We start from the raw sequence: 20,371 nt of genomic DNA on the forward strand, positions 1-20,371 counted from the left end.
AAAACTAAAACTAAGAATGGAATAAGTACCTTTAACAACAGACATGTTAAAGAAACTACAATGAATGGGTAATAGCCAGATTAAAAATCTGAACGATAAAAGGAGATGAAAAGCATTCTTTGAGAGAGAAAGAAAAAAAATTAGAGCTATTGGGAACATAACAAAACATGTGCATAATTAAATATAATATTTATTATGTGAATAATTAAAAGTCCCAAAAGTAGGTATCAGAAAATGGAAGAAGTAATATTTGATTATTGTCAAGAATTTTCTAAACTATATGAAAGTTATCAAGACACAAATTCAAGAAGCCCTATGGTTTCAAAGCATGATTAATACAAAGAAAAAAACATTTAGCATATGATAGTAAAGGTACTAAAAACAAAAGACAAGAAAAAGTCTCAAAAGTAATCAAATAAAAGGAGGCAGAAGGATCCCAAGTTTGAGTCTAGCCTGGGCAACTTAGCAAGACGGTCTCAAGCTGAAAAACAAAAAAGGCTAAAGATGTGGCTCAGTATAAAAGTCCCGGGTTCAATTCACAGTAATGGAAAAAAGGTCTTACTTTCAAAGGAATAAAAAAGTAATTATTGATCAATTAACAGAAATAAAGGATTTATGCCCTGCCATGAGCATCATGAGAGAACAGAGTTGTGCCAGTGGAAGTGGAGCAGGGGAGCCATGCAAAGACAGGAGGAGCCAACCGAACTAGGCAAGACCAGAAGCACCCTCGGGCTGTCTCCCTCTGAAGGGCCACAGAAACTGGGAGAGAGACTAGAAACAAAGAGAATGAGGAGCAGGCCGGCTGCAAAGGGACCAACACGAGCTCCCTGGCTGAAGACTCTGGCTCCCAACCCTCCACAGGCAGAGGCCAAGATCAGCCCCAAACCCAGCACTAACCTCACAGGAGGTTTGGTGAGGTTCCCCAGCACTGCTCTGGGTGAGGTGGGTTTGTGAACAACAATCTAGGAATCCACGCAGCCAAACTGATAAATTTTGAATTTAATTAACTGAACTCAGGACCACTCATATACAGACCACCCCCCACCCCCAGTGTCGGTCCAAGCAAGTAGCACTGACCTAGAAAGTTACAGAGTTTTTAAAAGAGAGAATCATAAAAGACATCCTGTTGGAAATAATTTATCTAGAATCTTACATTAATTTTTGGTTGATACCTGTACCCTGCTTATTTTTTTGAGCAGGTTAATTTTTCTCCTGTGGGTATAGCTCATTCTGCTTTTCTCATGGGGCTTGTGCCCTGAGTACTATTCCCTTTTCCTGAAAATAGGGCACTAGTTAAATTCAGGGCTCAAGATGGCATCAGTTATGCCACGCTACAACACTGGGCTCTGATTTAGACACTACCACAAACTGTGGACACCAGAGGAAATTTCTTATTATTTTCCTTTCTCTTTATTTTACTTTTTCTGTGTTTTTTCTTTTTGTTCTTTTATCTTTTTTATTGTTTATTTTGCTTGACCTTGTCTCCCTTCAACTTTCTTTCTTGATTTTTTGATATTTTCAAGCAAGTGAACACTACCTCTAATTTTTCTTGTTGGCTTCAATATTTTAGTTTCTTCTGTCATTCTTTTTTTTTTCTTTTTTGAACCAGAGGTTGAACTCATGACCTTTCATTTACCAGGCAAACACTTGAGCCACTGAGCTAAACCCCAGGCTCCCTCCTTTTATTCTTTCTCTCCTGCCCTCTTCTCTAATTTCCCAAAGCTTAGGTAATCACCCTTTCACCTCCATACTTGCTTATTTGTCTTCACTTATCTCTCTGCTTTGTTCCTGCTTAAATCTCCACCCCCCCCCATACACTCACAGAGGGTAAAATCAGTCAACTAAGGGGAAACTCATTACATACAAGCTGCTGGTTTATGATGGGGGTTGCTATATAACAGTAGATCTTGCTCATATGGTTAAAGGTGCCAAATTAATAGTTTCCACAGTTTGTTATTTCCAGACTGTGCTTCATACTACTGTTACTATTAAATGCACTGCATTAACCAGGGTGTCATACCTATTCTGATCAGTTGTTCTTCCTGTAGGACAACACTGGCAAGGTCATAACCATTACCATCGTTCAGTACCACCTACTATTTTGCTGAGCCAAATACATAGCAGTTATTCACCCCTAATAAACTAGGAAGTAGAACCTTGGAACAGACCCAAAGACTAAGAGCCAGCTATGTATAGACAGTATCTGAGGATTATAGAATTCCTAGGAAAGCTTTGACACTGGTGATAAAGCTGTTTACCAAAGTCAGTTTACAAGCATCAACACAGAAAACAAATGAAAATTTAAAAATAGAAAATGACAACATGCAGAAACAAAATGCAATCCCAGACCTCCAGCCCACTCAGGATAAGTGCAGGGAACCACAAGGTTTAAAAACAAAAATAAAAACAAGAACAAATGAATAAGGCTATACAGAAAATCAGATGAGAAATAATCTCTCAGATTAAAAAAAAGGATAATCAAAATGAAGGACCTGCCCACTAAATCTGGAGTAGACAAGGATTTCTTTAAAAAATAGAGATTAGGAAAATGATGGAAAGTATGAATGCACAACACATGACAGAAATGCAATCCATTAAAAAGATTCAAACAGATATCCAGAATATTAAAAATTCTATCAAAAGTATATGAAGCCAATTGAAAGAAAGTGAGGAAAGACTATCAGACCTAGAAGACAGGATTGCAGTTAGTAACCATGAAAAGAAAGATTTCTTAAAAACAACAAGGGGCCATGAAAAATCAATCCAACAGCTACAAGGTGATGCAAAGAAGAACAACGTAAGTTTGATTGAGTCAGTGAAAAACAAGGACAAAGCAGAAATGCCATTAAAAATATGGTCACAGAAGTAATGACAAAAAAATTCCCAAACACAGAAAAAGAAATGGACATAGAAATAAGTGAGGCATATAAAACGCCAACTAGCCATGACCAAAATAAATCTATACCAAGGCGTAAAATAAAAATTCCAGAAATTCAGCACAAGAACAGAATAGTAAAACCTGTCAGAGAAAAGAAACAGATCGACCCTAAAGGAGAGCTTGGAGTGAGGTGTTTCAGGTCCTGAAGGAGAGCAATCTCTAATACAAATTGATGTATGCTGCAAAACTTTCAAAATCAGTGGAGAAAATAAGATATTTCCATGACGAAAAACAACAGAAGAAATTCATGACCACCAAACCAGCTGTACAAAATTTTCTAAAGGATATTTTAGAAAGAAGTAATGAAAACTAAAATTCCAAGAACAACAATAGAAAGAAGCTACCAGAACAAACAATTAAACAGAGGGGAAAGACAGGGAACCAATTACAGGGAAGTAACATGTCACCAATAAGCCAATACATATCAGTTATAACCATCAATATAAATAGTCTCAGTTCAGCAATCAAATGAAACAGACTGAGTCTGTGGGGAAAACAGGAACTCTTCTTCACTGTTGGTGGAAATGTAGACTGACATAACCACTGTGGAAGGCTGTGTGGAGATTCCTTAAAACAAACAAAAGTAGAAGTCCCAATTTGATCCAGCTATTCCCCTTCTTGGTATCTTTCTGAATCACTTAAAAACATCATACCACAGCAATTTATTAACTAAATCTTGGAAACAGCCCAAATCCCATCAAGGAATGGACAAAGATGTGTTGGTTTAATACAATGGAGTACTACTCAGCCAAAAAGAAGGATAAATTTGAAACATTTATAGGTAAGTGGATGGACCTTGAGACAATAGTTTTAAGTTAAATAAATTGGTCAGGAATGGTGGCATATGCTTGTAATCCAAGCATTCAGGAAGCCAAAGCAGGAGGATCATCGTGTGTTCAAGGCCAGCCTGGGCTACATAGTGAGACTTGTCTCAAAAAAGAAGAAAGAAGAAAATGATGAACAACAACAACAACAACAAGAAAACAAAAACAAGAACAAGAACAAGAAAGGAAAGAAAATGAATGAAGGAAAGAAATCAAACACACATGTATAAACAACACATTGCTTTAACGGGGACCTAGCCTAGATCACCAATCTCCCAAATGAGTGTATAGAGAAAGCTTAAATAAATAAGTGGTAGGATTTTAGGACTCCAGGAGGATCAAAACCCTCTGCAGAATTTGGGAACTCTGGGGGCTAAAACAGGGGATGTCTCTGGGTAGCTCGTATTTATTTAGAGGATTAGAGTGAAAAATGCAGGAAATTGAACAGACCTGGGAGTAGTTCAAGGACTTTGCCAAGTAACTAATTATGTCTAATTTAGGAGACTATCTTAGGAGAAGATCTCCATGTGGCTACAGCCTTTATTTAGTTCATTGGAGTTGGAGCCAGGTCTGTTCAGCTGTTATCTCATCTTGCCCCAGCCATACAGTAGCCCTGCACATGTGGTCAATTTCCAGTTTCAACAGCTACCAACATTGCTTCTTTGGTGTGAGAAACTGAAAGTGTAAATAAGGGCCAGAATGTGTAGGTATTATGAAATAGGAAAAAAGTGCTCAATTGGCAGGGGATACTAGGGAGGGTAGGGGGAAATAAAGAAAGGGAGAAAATGTGAAAAGAAAGAAAACTAGAAAACAAAGCTTTTCTAATAGGGAGGGAAGAAGGACAGAAGTGAAGGGGAAAAAATAAACTGAGATAAGACATACAGGTACACAGTCCCTATGATGAAATTATCACTTTATATATATTCTATATGTATTTAAAATGTACCAATAAACTTAATTTTTAAAAATGTTCTTCCAGACCAATTGGAGCTCGTTATGCACAGCCTTGCACCATGCCATTATGTCACAGGAAATCTTTTTCCATTCATATGAATTTGTTCAAAATTCTCATATTTACTTGAGCATCCATTATTGAATCCTGAACACTGAATTATCCACAGTTATTTTTGGGTGCACAGATTTTTGTACATATGGAATAGATGGTGACTGATTGACTATAAAAATAATACAGTGTAGCTAAAAATACATGTAATTTGCAGCTATGTTACATAGAGCACTGTTTGACTGCTGAGTGAGAATTGACTTTTGGGAGGGTATTTACAAGATTCCTATCTCTCTGAACACACACTAATTCCACTTTCAGTGACTATCCAGTCTGTGATGTATAAGAACTACAAATAATCAGTTACATCTGAGGTAAGGTCCTTTATATTCTCCCCATGCAATTTAGTTTTGATTATCATTTTCTTACTGATTGTGTATCAGCATATATTCTTGAACAAAGCTTGTGTTTTGATTACTAAAATGTAAAAAAAAAGTGACAGTTAAAATTCTATATTCAAATAAAAACAATCTTATAAGAAACATACCTGGTTTTCGTCACAGAAATACAAATATAATATGAATAATTTGTAATGGTCATTGCAAAGTGTCCATGTAGTTAGACTGAACTACATATATGCATGTGCTCCTCATATGTTTCTGATGAGATAGCATAATAGACAATCATCCTTCTAGGTCTATAGGTTTGACATCTGAGAAGCCAACCAATTGTGGTTTCAAAATATTCTGAGAGTGTTTTGTCTGTACTAAACATGTACAGACTTCTTTCTTTATACCCTAAACAACAAGTTATAAGAACTGTTTACACTGCACTATCTACTATAAGTAAACTGGGAATGATATAAAGAAAAGGAGATGAGTAAAGATGCATGCAGACTATATGTAAGTACTTTAACATTTCATGTGAGGAAATTAAGCACTGCACATGTTTTAAGGGGGCCTGGAACCAAGAGAAGGCTTCGTTCACCTTCCCCCCCCCTCAAATATTATCAGAAAAATCTGTTCGTCAAGCAAAGTTTACATGGTCTTATTAGTGTCTCTAAAAGAAGGATTGAGAACAGTATAGGTTTGGAATTCATAAGGCATAGGGAGGTCTTTTGAGGTAGGGATGTAACTGGAAGTGGGTAAAGATCATGACATTATATTTTAGGACTGTTGGACACAGTGAGGTGACAATCTGGAGATGAGTTTTATGAAAAGCAAACTGTTGTCCTGATACGTGAGTTGTTTATTCAGATAAGCAAACTGCCTGTAAACTTGGTTTGTAAAATTTTCAAGGTGCAAACAGTAAAATACTCTATTGATCTGCAGTTATAATGTCGTGATATTCCTGGGGAAACAAAAACAGTAATATTGACACTGGTGGTCTCAGTTCTTAGCTTCTTCAATTAAATTTATGTTGATGCAGGTAATCTCCATTTTCACTATAATGGAGTGAAACCAACTTGTTTAGTAATGTTTCAGACTTATGAGGCATGCTGTTCAAACTTATAACCTGTTGCTTCAACTTATGACCCATCTTTAATTTTTGCACAGTCTATAATTGTGTTTATAGGTTTAATGTCTTTTTGGTATGGTACACCTTGTTTGTACAGTACTATAATTTTTGCTGATTGTTACTATACAGTATAGCACTATAATTTTTGTTCTGTTATACATTACAGTACTGCATATAAGTTATGCAAAGCAAAATAATCAAGTTTCTTTCACCATAACTTTGTTCTGAATATTGTAATGCGCATACTACATACATTCCTCAAACTAAATAGTGACCAGTTCATTTAATGACCTAGTCACAAGAATGTAAAAATTTCCCCTTCCTCTCCTTTCTTCCCAGCCTCAAGAGGTGAACAATTTTGCTTGACCACACACTCCCTGCCATGATGTTCTGCCTGGCCACAGGCTCAAAAGCAACGGAGACAACCAACAATGGAGAGAAACTTCTGATAATTTCATCCAAAATAAAACTTTCCTCCTATAAGGTATTTTGTTATAGTAACAGATAGGGAAAGGCATGGATATTGATTAAGAAGAGGCATGAAGGAATTCTGGGATACTGATGATGTGCCACCTCCTTTTGTAGATGTTGGTACCTGAATATGTTTCCTTTGACAAAATTCATCAAGACGTACATTTAGGATTTGTATATTTTTCTACTTATATGTCACACTTCACTAACCAAGAAGTTTCCTTAAAAAAAGTACAGGTGGACAAGATAAAGACCTATATTCTAGCACCATTTTCTATCTTAAATAATTATTACTGAAAATAAATTCAACAATTTCAAAGAAAATGTAAACAAAAGGAAAAGATTCCTCACAATTACATAATTCTGTCATCTTTTTTGTTTTGATTGACTTGCTTTCCATTATAAAACACCTCTGCCATTGTCTTATTTCATCAAGTGTTCATGGACCAATGGTAGAGCTTTTTTTTTTTAACCGCATGCCTATCCAACTTCTACTTCCTTTTGGAAGAAAACACGCAAATTATTTTACTCATGAAGTATGGCTGAAAGGGAAGCAGGGCATTCCCACTGTCTTGGAGAAGATGATAGAAGCTTGGCAAGCTGAGAGAGTGCCATATCTTGCTAAGAAAACCTGAAAGTCTTGTAAGATCGTCCTCCTGTGGACGTTCCAGCCTTTTAACCTTAAATGTTTCACAAGCACAAGTACTTTGCCAGCAATTTTATTCCTTTAACATCTTAACAAAATAAGGTTCTCCAAAGTTTAAAAGGCACACAGTTCTATATTATTTACATAACATATGTGTAGAGGTTCCAATGTCATATACACTATAACTTTTTAACAACTGCAGTCACTGATCAAGAAAAGCCCTTAGGCTAACATCACATTACCTTAATTTAGCACAAAAGCACTTATTTTGTCATCAAATTTACTCACAGCTTTGATGTGAATAAGATGCACTTACTGTAATTTTTCAACAACTTTACCCCATATGTCATCTGTCACGTAATCATTTCTAAATGACTTGAGGAAGGTGCTATATGTTTTGAAATGAGAAGAATAGAATAAGAAAATGGACAAAATAGAAAATAATCAAAAGAATAGCCTTGGTTGTTTGAACATGCAGCTTTTCCATTTTCCATCAGGAGTAATAGAACACTCTGAGAGGACTAATTATGTATTGTATTTTCACGTAATTTTATGCATCTCTTTAGCTCAATTACTTGCGTTGTGCCCTAAAAGTATGAAGTTAAACATAAGTAGAATAGATTTTCCTAAAATTTCTGAATTTTTTTGAGTTTTGATAAACATTCTCAGGATATCATTAAACCTAAATAAAATGGTTTCTCTCATTTGTCTTTGCATTGATTATTATCCATCAAGATTTTTTATTAATACCATTTATATTTAAATTTCAACAGTTAGAAATGATTTATCTGTTTTATTGGGACAAAAATTTACATTTTCATACTTTTCTTATGAGGAGTTAAGTATTACCCATTCCTCTCCTCAAAGAGGAAATTATTTAATAGAAAGTCATAGTGTCTTATTTGGCAAATGGAGAAGAAATGAAACTGCACTACCATGTTGGTCAGTGTGTTTCAACATGCAGTTTGAGGAACAGGAACACCAGCGTTACCTGAGAACTTGATAAAAATGAAAATTCCCGGGCTCTGCCCCAAGCCTACAGAGTCAGAGACTTAAGCAATAGGACCTTTGCTTTGCTCTACCCATTTTTCATCTCCACTGGGCTTATGGAGCATATTTACCAACACTTTTCCGGCATCTTTTGCATCATCAGTGATTTGTTACTATCATATTAGCTACGCACCAACCCAGAATCAGAACAGGAAGGCACTGTTCAGGATGTAGACAAAAGGGAGGGGTAAAGAATTGGGGCTACTTTCATGAACTACTGCAACATGCTTAATTTTTACAGTTGTCAACTATAATTCATTGGAGAGAGTCAGATATCCTTGGCCCACATTAATTATATCATCTCCTTTGGGGTGGCTTTCTACTGGGTTAAAAAAATATTTATGTTATTTTTTAAAAATCTGCCTTTGACAAAACACCAAGAAGGAATGATTTTTACTAAATCTAGATAAACTATTTTTGCTTGAGAAAAGATCAGAGATCTCTGAGATGATATCCTGACTACTAGAGTCACTGCCAGAGCATACTTTAGGAATCAATGAAAATAGTTTTATAAATTTGAATGTATTTTTACAAAGATGAACTTATGCTTTATGCAATCCCATTAAATATAAAATCTCTCAAATAAACATCAATGGTACTGTTCAAAATGAAGAATATAAAAGCATATAGATAGACATTACTCTTCAAAGTAATTCTTTGGCAATATCATAAAATACATATTTACATTGAATTCACATTCCTGAAATTGATAAGGAGCTGTTGGTTTTTCTCTGTTGTCTTTACCTACAGCTTGTGCTCTTTTCTTATAGGTTCTCATATTTTATTCTTTTTTATCTAATCATTTTGGATTGATCACAACAATAAAGATACTTTTGTTTCCATACTGTTTGGCAAAATACAGATTAGCAAAGAGGGATAAAGAGAAAGTTTGGGTCTGTTTACAATTAAACCAATGTTTTGTAGCCCTAAAGTTGCTCTTAACTTTGGGGCAAATAGATTTTCACAGAAATTCACCTTATTTTGTTTGAAGATTGCCTAGCAATACCAGATGTCAGTGAACGTTTAAAACGTAAACCTCAAATCAATGAGACATGGTGTCACATGCTTGTAATCTTGGCTCTTAAGGTGATTGAGGCATAAGGATACTGAGCTAGAGGCTGGCTTGAGAAATTTCACCATATCTTGTCTCAAAAAAATAGGGTGAGAGGGTGAAGGGAGCTGTGTATGTAGGGTGTAGCTGAAGGCCCCAGGATCAAATCCTAGTAACATGCATACGTGTGCGTTCTTGTGCACATGCGCGTGCACATACATACACACACCTTAAATATAAATTTAATTTTACTTGAAAGAACACGTTTTAAATTCAAAATACATTTACCAAAAATTGGATATTTGCTATTGTGTTTTGTTTCAATGTAACTTGTATCCCAACAAACTTAAATATCAACAATGTGTAAAAACCAGCATCCATACCTGTTGTTTTAACCATAGCTTCATACATATTGTGCCTTAGAATCTCAGGGCCCTAACAGAACGGCAGGGGATTCACTGTACTCTTAAATCACCCTGCCTCTAAAGTCAGGATGGAATCCAGAACTGAGCTTCTTTTCCTGATCAGGACATTTTCCAATTCCTTTAAAATAAGTATTTATCTCTTGGTGATGTCTCTTTTATTTTCACAAAACAGACGCAAAACTGAAAGGTTATTTGCAGCTGGGAGGTGAAAACCAAAGATCAAAAGGAAAAGAAAGCAAGAGTCCTTTGCACACTATGGCCCTGAGACGCCCAGGGAAGCGGCAGTTTGCAGGAGAGCGGGCCTTTCAATCAACCACTTGCTGCTGCGCTGCAGCCTCCATGCCGGGGGCGGCGCTGTGGCGAACTCCGTCGGACTCGGTCGGGTGCGCTCGGCTGCTGCCTCCCTGGGGGCGGCGACGGGGAACCCCAGAGAACTCGGTGAGAAGGTGCCCTGGGAGGTGAGCGGCGTGGTCGGTTTCGGGTGGAGGGAAGCCAGTCTGGGAGCGGGCAGGGCGGTTACTGGCCGTCCTGACTCCCGGGCCGCGGACCCGCGGGCGTTCGCTGGTGCGGCCTGCATTCGCCGCCGCAGCGCCCGCGACCCCGCTCCGCACGTCTCGGGGATTGCTGGGCCTCGCGGAGCCCTTTCCCGGCCCCTCGCGCCAGGGGCAGCTGTGCGCCGCTCCGCGGACGGCCCCCACGCCGAGACCCGTTCCGTAGTTTCTCGGCGCCCCACACGTTAGAGAAAAGGGTTTTGTGGTTTCTCGCGAGACGCCCTTTTCTTGGTAACTGCACCGACGGTGAACGCTTTTTGAATCCTGTATCCTGGCAGGGAACGAAACCGACCGCAGTTGCTCCTGGAAGCATCCTGTGCACCTGGCTTTGAGTAGATCCTCAGTAGTTAGCAGCAGAGTCGGTACCACTGCGCTGAGAGGAAGCAACTGCGGCTCGCTTCGCAGGCCTCAGATTGTCCTTAAAGCCATTGATTGACACAACGGCTTTTCCTTTTTTCAGGTTGAGTGAATTCAAGAGATACAAGGAAAAAGACAAAAAAAAAAAAAAAAAAAAAGAATACTTTTAAAAATATTTTATATTAAAAGCAACAAGAAGATCAATTTTTTTAAACTTAAGTGTTTACACATACTCTTTCTCAAATCTTGTAGTAATTTAAACACAAGTTCTTTTTTTCAATTTAGGAGTACAATTGGATGAGGTGGTGGAATAAGAGTGAGCTGGAACTTGGGAGACCTGGATTATTCACTGTTCTGGCAAATACAATCTGAATCTGGATTTCTTTAAAGGAGGGTAGAAGATGGATGCTGGATAGTTGGATGGATAACAGAGATGACAATAGTTGCCATTTTCTGAACATCTGTCCTTGATCTTGTTTAAACTACACACTTTAACCCACATCTATGTGCAGTAGATAGTATTACCACTTTTGTAACTGAGAATCATGAACACCACAATTTAGAAGAAGCAAGGCTGGGGTGTGTGGCTGCTTGATTCCTTCGGGCCATAAAGTCCTCTAATTCTAAAACAAACCTATTTATACTAATTTATTTTAATTTGTTCTATTCCAGACTTCAAGTATTAAGATACTGTGTTATGTGAAACTAAAATAATAGGTGCAACCTCTTAAAATATTTTGTCCATTTTTTTGAGCCTCTGAGTCATTTTATTATTTTTATTATTATTCTTTTTTGGTACTGGGGATCTAACTGATGCCTAGTGAGCTTGCCAGGCAGATGCTTGTGCAGCTGAGCTATATCCTTGACCAAGCCCCCTGATCTTTTAAAAGGATTGGAATATTCATGCATTTGCTACTTGTTAATGCTCTGTGGTTTCTGATAATTTCGTTTTGACTTCTCTTTTCGTTCTTTAATGTCTATTTGAAAGTAGAATTTTTCCCTCCAAAGTAATTCTTACATTCTCTGTATCTTGATCCAATTTTCCTGTAGGGTATTACCAGTATATGGATATTTGTGCAAATTTTATGCCAGTGAATTATTTAATGTCAGTTATCATATACTTTCTGGATCCCTCCCCAGAGCAAGCATTTTACTAAAGTAAAGAAAATCATTCACAATGACCAGTCTTGATTCTACCTAGGGACATATGGTATAGCTTCTCATATTGGTGATATTAATTCAGGGAGAGTGGGGGGGGCAGTCTCATACTTTAAAATACAGGTAGTTGTATAAACGAGCAGTTCTTCGTCTTTGCTGCTTTTTTTTTTTTCCCCATTGCATGTTTCCTTCATAGAAAGATGGACAGAAGAAAAAGATAAAGACTTTTACCAGGGAAGGGCATATAAAATAAATGTAGCTCAATATAGATCTTTTTGTAGACAAGTATGAAAAGTTTTCTCTGTCTCTGTCTCTCTCTCTCTGTTTATATATATTCATGATGGATGTAATCATTATGTACAACAAATATACACTAATAAACATAAAAACATATACACTCATATGAAAAATAGGTTCTTAATTCTGAGTAAAACAAGAAGCAGTACATGGAGAAAGGAAGAAATAATAAGGGCACCTGGACAGATCACACCTAATTTACTGTTTTGCAAGTGAGCCTGCACACAAATTAATGACCAAACTATTTATGTGCAGTGCAGTGCCATGTTTGCACCATCCCTGCTAATCTACATCTGTGTATTTTCCTGTGATTCTCTTTTAACATAATAAAGGTTTTAAAATCCATCTTAAATATCTTCCAAGTGAGTATAACTAGAAATTGATCAATGTTATATGCAAAGCAATAAGTGCGACCTACGGCAATGGGAGAAAAAAAAGGGGAAAAAGACACACTGATAACACAAATGGCTTCTTTCTTTTCTCATAATTAATAATCTGATTTACATAGTATATAAGTGTGTATGTGTGTTTTATAACATTTTAGAGAAGTAGAATTTTACATACGTGAAGTTCTGGTAGAACTGTACTTGCTGTGAACTGTTTTTGTCTTAGGTATTGTTCATTGGAGTGTAATGTCACAATAAGTTTTTTTTTTAATTTTATTTAAGGAGAAAAAGAAAAAAAGCAGAGAAAGGGTACAAGTTATACAGATTTACAGAAAAAAATAGTAGGAAATCACTAATAATGGATTACATATTGTCATCTTAGAAATAATTGTTCAAGTTACAAATTAAAGCTTATAAAGTGGTCATTTCAACAGTGAGACTGCAAACAGTTCTGTTCAATGATCCAACAAAACTCAGTAATATCATTGTCTATCTTATACACTTAAATATACATGCAGTTATATTGTTTAGAGCACTTTCTTTTCCTCTCTTTTGTACAATGACAATTACACATTTTGGGTTTTGTTGCTCCCACAGTTCTTATTACTTTTTTGGAAGAGAGTAGGACCAAATGTGACATAACAGAACAGAATCAGTCAAATCAAAAGGGTGGACATAATAGATAATGTAAAAACATAATACAAGGTGATCAATAATGGTTACCATAATGCCTCCCGCTATCGCAAAAAGAATTGCCTATATCATCAGTTATAATAAAATTGAACAAAACAGTAAAGAATGAAACCAACAAAACGAAAACATTGGAGACATTACAGGTCTTCAAAAGTAGATAATAGGGGCTGGGGATTTAGTTCAGCGGCATAAGCACCTCCCTTGCAAGCAGGCAGTCGTGAGTTCGATCCCTGGTACCAGTAAAAAGGAAAAAGACCAAAAAAAAAAAAAAAAAAGAAAGAAAGAAAGAAAGAAAAGACGAGTAGATAATAGTCAACCAGAATGGGCGTCATAATGAATCCCACTATATTCACAGTTGTTGCCTAAACTTTTGAACCTGGTACTTTGCAAAACAGAATAGAGGGACATCAGTCAAAACAAGATGGTGAGAGCAATACAGGGCTTTAAATCAAGATAATGGAAAGTTAAAGTGAGTTACTATAATATATCCTGCTATTTTTTTATTTATTTTTCCTGTCGGTGTCGCTCCCGGCCGGCAGGAAAAACACACGACAGGATCTGGCAGTGGCAAGGCGCTTTTATTTTCTCTCCCTTTCACAGTCTGCCCCAGGAATCCTCCCGGCCGAAGCCTCTGTTGGTCCGCTCCCCGCGGCTCCTTCCGTGCTTCTCACTCGCAGGGTGGAGGCACTGGCTTATATACCGATACAACCTCCAATCATATCGAAGCAGTTCGGGCGAGCTGATTGGCTAGCGTCACTGGTGACTAGGTAGACTATTCTGCTGAGCAGGCGCTTAATGCAGAGATACAGATCAGGAAGCAGGAAATAGGCGCCATCTCGGCGTGCTCGATGGGAGGGGTAATCTCAGGCTTTGCTCTTTCCTACGGGCCTCGCGACCGTCACTCAGGGTGACCTAGTGGTGCTGTGGCTCCCAACGTCTCCCCCTTTTTTATTTTTTATGAATGTGCGCATCGTAGCCCTTCCTGGACTGGGTGCAGAGGCTTATGCCCTATGCGGAGGCCCACCGTAGGTCCTTGGCTTAGACCCTGGTCGGCCGTCCCATGGTCTGCCAAGGCCCTGAGGCCCTCGTCCTTTTTCTAGGGCCAGGCACAAACTGGACGGAACCTGGATGCACACAAGCTTGCACTCATTTCTTCTCTGTAAAGAAATCCCCTCGGAGAGAAATTTAGACCTGGGCAGCATCTAACAGTCCAGCGGCTTACGTGCAGGATGGGGTAGGGCCTGGCTTAGGTTGAGTCGCACCGGGGGAGTACGCTCTTACCCGTCATTGACTCTCCTACCCAGCTATGTCATAATTTTTTAGAGGAGGAGTGTGGGAAGCTCACCGCCCCTAGACTCGGTCGTAGGCTAGGCGAGCGAGCCATGCATATGCCTGAGGATCTTCTTGTCCATTTCGGGCTACCGCTAGAGCCGCATGGGCAACCAGGCGGACCTGATGTCGGGCCGCCGCAAGGCGATTATTAACAAAGGATGGGACCCATCGAAGCACGCACGGGCCTATAAGTAAGAGCAGGACCAAGGAGCATAGCGGGCCTAGCAGTGGCAGAACATAGGGAAGCAGGCCGTTCCAGGCCCCCCAGAAGGGATTATCTTGTAACTCCTTTCTTCTCTTTTCTAAGTCTTCTTGCAGCTTTTTCAGCCGATCTCGCACGACTCCGGATTTGTTTGCGTAGAAGTAGCATCTTTCCTGCAAGGCAACACAGATACCCCCCTTTTCCACAGTTAGTAGGTCTAGACCGATGACGTGTATGTGGTTGGAGCGGGGGAGACTATGCCACCCTTGCAATCACAAGGGCTGCCAAACAAACTCTGCCTCAGGTCCCCCTTAGACACGGGACTTCCCAGGCCAGCATATACCATACCAATCCTAAGGAGGATTAGGGTAGCTATCCCATGGAGGGGGGCAGCCCTATTTCTATTCATCTTGTTGGTTGGTCTGTGATGGATAGGTAGGGCAGGTCTGATCTTCAGTCGAGGGCTTTGTCGCCCGTGTCAGCCTCTCTGGTACCCACAGTGGTTCTCGTCCCGGTTCCTGTGGGAAGACACAAACCGCACCTCAGTTCCAGCTGACCACTGGATCCGGGCCCATCCATTGTCCTGTCAGGACATCTTTCCACTTCACCCACCCTTTATGGTTGAGGGAAGGGTTGCAGTGCTCCATAGCTGGGGAGCAATTATCATTATTTAAATTTAAAAAATTGTGTGTGAATAGTGCCATGGATAATCGTGCCTTTGGGGCCAGGCCTTGGCCTACTCCCCCTTTTTGTTTAGCTAGAATTGCTTTGAGACTTCTATGGGCTCTTTCGATGATTCCTTGACCTTGGGGATTGTATGGGATACCATGTTTTAATTGAACCTCCATCATTTTGCAGAACTCATTGAAGGCTTTGCCTATATAGGCTGGTCCATTATCAGTCTTTAATATTTTTGGTTTGCCCCATGCGGCCCAAGCCGCCAGGCAATGATTGATCACATTAGACACTTTTTCACCTGTTTCTGCTGTTGCAAATATGACGTGAGAACAGGTGTCTGTGGAAACATGAACATATTTAAGAGTCCCAAACTCCTGTATATGTGTGATGTCCATCTGCCAAACATCACCAGGGATCAAACCTCCAGGGTTTACTCCCATCGGTATGGCAGGTTTGTATGTGGCACAGGAGCCACATAGTCGCACGATATCTCGTGCATCTGCTCTGGGAACATGGAAATGGTTTGCTAGTGTCCTGGCATTGACATGAAACTTATCATGGAAGGCACGGGCTCGCTCGATTGGTGTTAGTAAGGTAAAAATCCATAACGGGCGAGTGGCAGTGTCAGCAGCCGCATTCCCCTGTGCCATAGGCCCTGGCAGGGATGTATGTGCTCTTATGTGGGTGGTGAAGACCTTATGGTGTCTGTTCTGAAGCAATGTCTGGATAGACAGGAACAGCCCAGCCACTGTGGAAGTGGATCTAATTAAACCGGCAGTCTCAAGCACTTGCATAGCATTGACCACATACCTAGAATCGGAGACAATGTTAATGGCTCCTGAGAACCTTTCAAGAATCATTTTAACGATCTGCAGTTCCACCACCTGAGGCTGATCTGGTTCAAATTGTATGGTAACCGGGGGCTTGCCTAGGATCACATAGGCGCCTATCCCCGTCTTGGAGCCATCTGTATATATTGTAGTTGCTGGGACTAATGGCTCAGAGGCAGTAACCTTTGGAAAAATTACAGGGTGCTGAGTAACAAATGACAAGATAGGGTCCTTAGGGTATTGATTGTCTATATCCCCATGGAAAACACATCTCAAAATGGCCCAAGTATCTATGCAGGCAGCCAGGGTCTTGATCTGGCTGGCGGTATAGGGTACTCGGATGGTTTGTGGTCCTGAGCCAAAATGTTGGACAGCTCTATCATGCGCTTCAAGGGCCAATGAAGCGACTGCCTCCGGGTAATGTTCTATGACTTTTGCAGGTGAGACCTTAGGGTGTATCCACAGGAGTGGTCTTTTCTGCCAAATCACCGCTGTGGGCTGTAGACTAGTCTGTAGCAAACAGACGTCAAAGGGTCGCCCTGGTTCAATTCTGTGTAAGGTAGCCCCACCTAAGGCTTCCTCTACTCTCTGTAAGGCAGCTCTTGCCTCAGGAGTGAGCTTCCTGTGGGAGGCTATATCTGGGTCTCCCTTCAGAAGGTCGAACAGGGGTTTGAGATCTGAATTTGGTATATGTAAATATGGCCTAATCCAATTAATGTCTCCCAATAGCTTTTGCATGTCATTTAGGGTCGTAACGCCATCCGTCCTAATGGTGACCTTCTGCGGAGAGACTAGCATAGGGGAGATTCTCGCGCCTAAGTAGGTCACCATTTCTCCTCCCTGAATCTTGTCGGGGGCAACATGCAGATTGGCTTGTCTCAGGGCCTCGACCACCTGGCCGAGCATATTATTTAGCATGTCTGGGTCCCTGCCGCTGAGCAAAAGGTCGTCCATGTAATGCACACATCTTATCTTGGGAAAGGATTTCCGTAGGGGGGCCAGTAGGGAATCAAGGTAAATCTGACACATAGTGGGACTGTTGGCCATACCTTGGGGCAGCGTTATCCACTCGTATCTGAGATCAGGGCTTTCTTGGTTAATGGTGGGTAAAGTAAAGGCGAACCTATGGGTGTCCTCTGGATGCAGGGGGATTGAGAAGAAACAGTCTCTAAGATCTATAACATAAATCGGCCAAGACTGAGGGATGGCTGAGAGAGCTGGCAGCCCCCTCTGGACCGCCCCCAGGGACTGCATCTGCGCGTTGACCGCCCTTAGATCATGGAGCAGCCTCCACTTGCCAGACTTTTTCTTAATTATAAAAATGGGGGTGTTCCATGGGGAGGTCGACGGCTTAATGTGTCCTAATCTAAGTTGTGTACTGACTATTTCTGACAAGGCTAATAGCTTCTCCTTAGGCAGGGGCCACTGAGGTACCCAAACCGGATCATTTGATTTCCAGATGATTTTGATCGAAGTGGGTAGGAGAGCTTCTTCAGCGGCCCCTAAGAAAAACCCAGCCCTTGCCTACCTTTTCTGTTCTCTACTGGTATTGGGGATGTCCGACCCTGTAGGGCATTGCCCAAGCCTTTGCCGGGGGTATATCCCTGGTTCCTGAGTATATCCTTAGCCTGGGGGGAGCAGTTTGACGTAAGTGTGACATCCATCTGAGTGAGGATGTCCCTTCCCCATAGAGACACTGGCAACTGCAACACAAATGGTTGGAAATGGCCCTGATGACCCTCCTCATCGCACCAGAGAAGGGTTGAGGCGCTAACCTGGGGGGCTGACACCATCCCCAGACCTTGGAGCGTGTTATCTGCAGTGTTGGTGGGCCAGTTGGAAGGCCAATCCTTTCTGGAGATAATGGAGCGGTCAGCTCCTGTGTCCAAGAGTCCTGTTATATTCCTACCATTAATCTTAAGTGAGAGCATAGGCCTTTTATCAAGTGTCATATGCAGTCCTTCGAAGACTTCTCCTGAGGAGCCAAAATTCTGACTATCCCTAGTCTTTTGTTTTGAAGGGAATCTCTTATGGAGACTGGGAAGCAGCAGGAGCTGTGCTATCTTATCTCCCTCATTAATTACCATTGTGCCTACAAGAGATTGGACCATGATTTTGATATTTCCCGTGTAATCCGAGTCAATGACCCCTGGGACCACCGTGAGACCCCGAAGGGCCGTGGAGGATCTCCCGATCACCAGACCCACGGAATTTTCAGGTAACGGTCCCTTAAAGGTGGTTTCAACCACTTGAACACCCATGTCAGGCGCTAATATGAGTCTGGAGGCGACACAGAGGTCCACACCGGCTGACCCAGGGGTGGCCCTTGTTAAAGGCTGCCATCCTGCACTGTCCTGTCTCTGGGGCGGGGGCCCGCCTGTAAGGAGGGCCCCCTCTGGCTGTTTTTTTGCTCACTAGTGTCTCGCCCGCAGATGCGGTTACCCTGGGCATCATAAACCGACCTGCACTCCTCAGCTTTGTGTGGCCCTTTTCTGCATCGCCCGCAAACGTTATGTGGTTCTTCGTTTTTAGGGCGAGGCCTGGCGTCTGCGTTGTTTGGGCAGTCACGCTTAATGTGTCCTGGTTCCCCGCAGGCAAAACACCCTCTGGCCTTGCGTTCCCCTCCTGACCCGCGAGGTCCCCTCTGCTGTACAGCCGCGGCCAGGAGAGCAGCCACTCCCGAGTTGGAGAGCGGCCCCCCTATCTCTCTGCATATCCTAATCCAGGTGTTGAGGTCCTTGTTCTTATGAGGGGCTATCGCTGCCTTGCACTCCTTTGTGCATTGCTCGAAAATCAGCTGCCTTACCAGCGGTCGAGCCACTCCCGGATCAGAAAATATTTTATCGGCAGCATCTTGCATTCGGGCCACAAAGTCAACAAATGGCTCTGTGGTACCCTGAATTATTTTTGAAAGACACAGGGAGGCTGTTCCGGCACCACTTACCTGCTTCCAGGCGCGGAGCCCTATGGCATTGATTTGTTCATAGACAGCGCCGGGGAACTGAGTCTGATCATCAGCGTGCTGACCTTCTCCCATAAGCATTTCCTTGTTCCACCCCTGGTTTCCCCGATTGGCGTTTCTCTCAGCCTGCTCGGCAGAGAACTCGGCGTACCAGGCTCGCCAATCCAGGTAACTACCTGAGGGCAGACAAGCCTTCGCCAGCTGAACCCAATCTGCAGGGGTAAGGGGCCCAGAAGACAGGTTCTCCAGCATGGCAATGGTGTAAGGCGCAGTCGGCCCAAAGGTTGTAACTGCATTTTTAAGTTCTCTAATCTGCTTTATCTCAAAAGGCTCCCATGCATTACGTCCCTGGCCCATAGCTATTTGTACAGGAAATATCCCATAGGGGCCACTATCTATCCCAGGTAGTGGATGTACCTCATGAGACAAACGTCCCCCCTGCCAAAGCCGCCTGTAAAAATACCGACCCGCCGGCGGCGGAGCATCATAAGACGGCGGCCGTGATTGGGCGGAAAATGGCGGCCTGTGCATCACTTCCTGTTCTGGCGAAAGGGGAGGGAGCTCCCACGCGGCCGCCTCGTGGCGAGGGATCGCTTCCGGGAACAGCCCCCAAGGCGGGGCGGAAGGCTTCGCCTCCCTCTCCCGCCAGGGGGCGCTCAGGAGCTCTCTACTCCTCCGCAGACCAAGTTGAGTGGAGCGCAATTCGCGGCGCAATGCTGCGAAAGAACCCTGCGACTCCTTATCGAGCGGCCTATCCTCTTGGCATCTAGGCTCCTTGGTCTCATCGTTGTCTAAGCCTTCCTCGTTCTCGGAGTCAGACGACTCCGAGGCCTGAGCCCCGTCTTCCTCCTTTATATCTTTGTCCCCCTTGACGGACCCCTCCCGGGAGCTCCCTGACTGGGCCTGTTCGAATGCCCTACGCACTTTAATGAGCTCTTGAGAGCCTTCCCTGCAACCAGCCTCGCTCTTCAAGCATGCATATATCATTTCCCACAGTGG

At 41.8% G+C, this 20,371-nt stretch overlaps 1 protein-coding gene across 9 annotated transcripts in view; it reads left to right on the forward strand.

The window, feature by feature from the left end:
- Positions 1-6,491: 6,491 nt before the first annotated feature.
- Smim8 (small integral membrane protein 8) overlaps positions 6,492-20,371 on the forward strand; it is a 32,738-nt gene continuing 18,858 nt past the window's right edge. The window contains exons 1-3 of one of the 9 annotated variants that reach the window (XM_013158121.3): positions 6,498-6,767; positions 10,099-10,384; positions 18,431-18,628. In XM_013158121.3, the coding sequence (XP_013013575.1) occupies positions 18,553-18,628 (76 nt within the window). In that variant the 5' untranslated portion in view covers positions 6,498-6,767; positions 10,099-10,384; positions 18,431-18,552. Of the gene's footprint in view, positions 6,768-9,736; positions 10,385-18,415; positions 18,629-20,371 lie in introns of those variants that run through there. The other 8 variants (XM_063233191.1, XM_063233190.1, XM_063233192.1 and 5 more) reach the window with 8 other exon arrangements.

The sequence above is a fragment of the Cavia porcellus genome, unplaced genomic scaffold, assembly GCF_034190915.1.
Source record: "Cavia porcellus strain 051 isolate PalLab524CR breed Dunkin Hartley unplaced genomic scaffold, mCavPor4.1 scaffold_22, whole genome shotgun sequence".
NCBI lineage: Eukaryota > Metazoa > Chordata > Mammalia > Rodentia > Caviidae > Cavia > Cavia porcellus.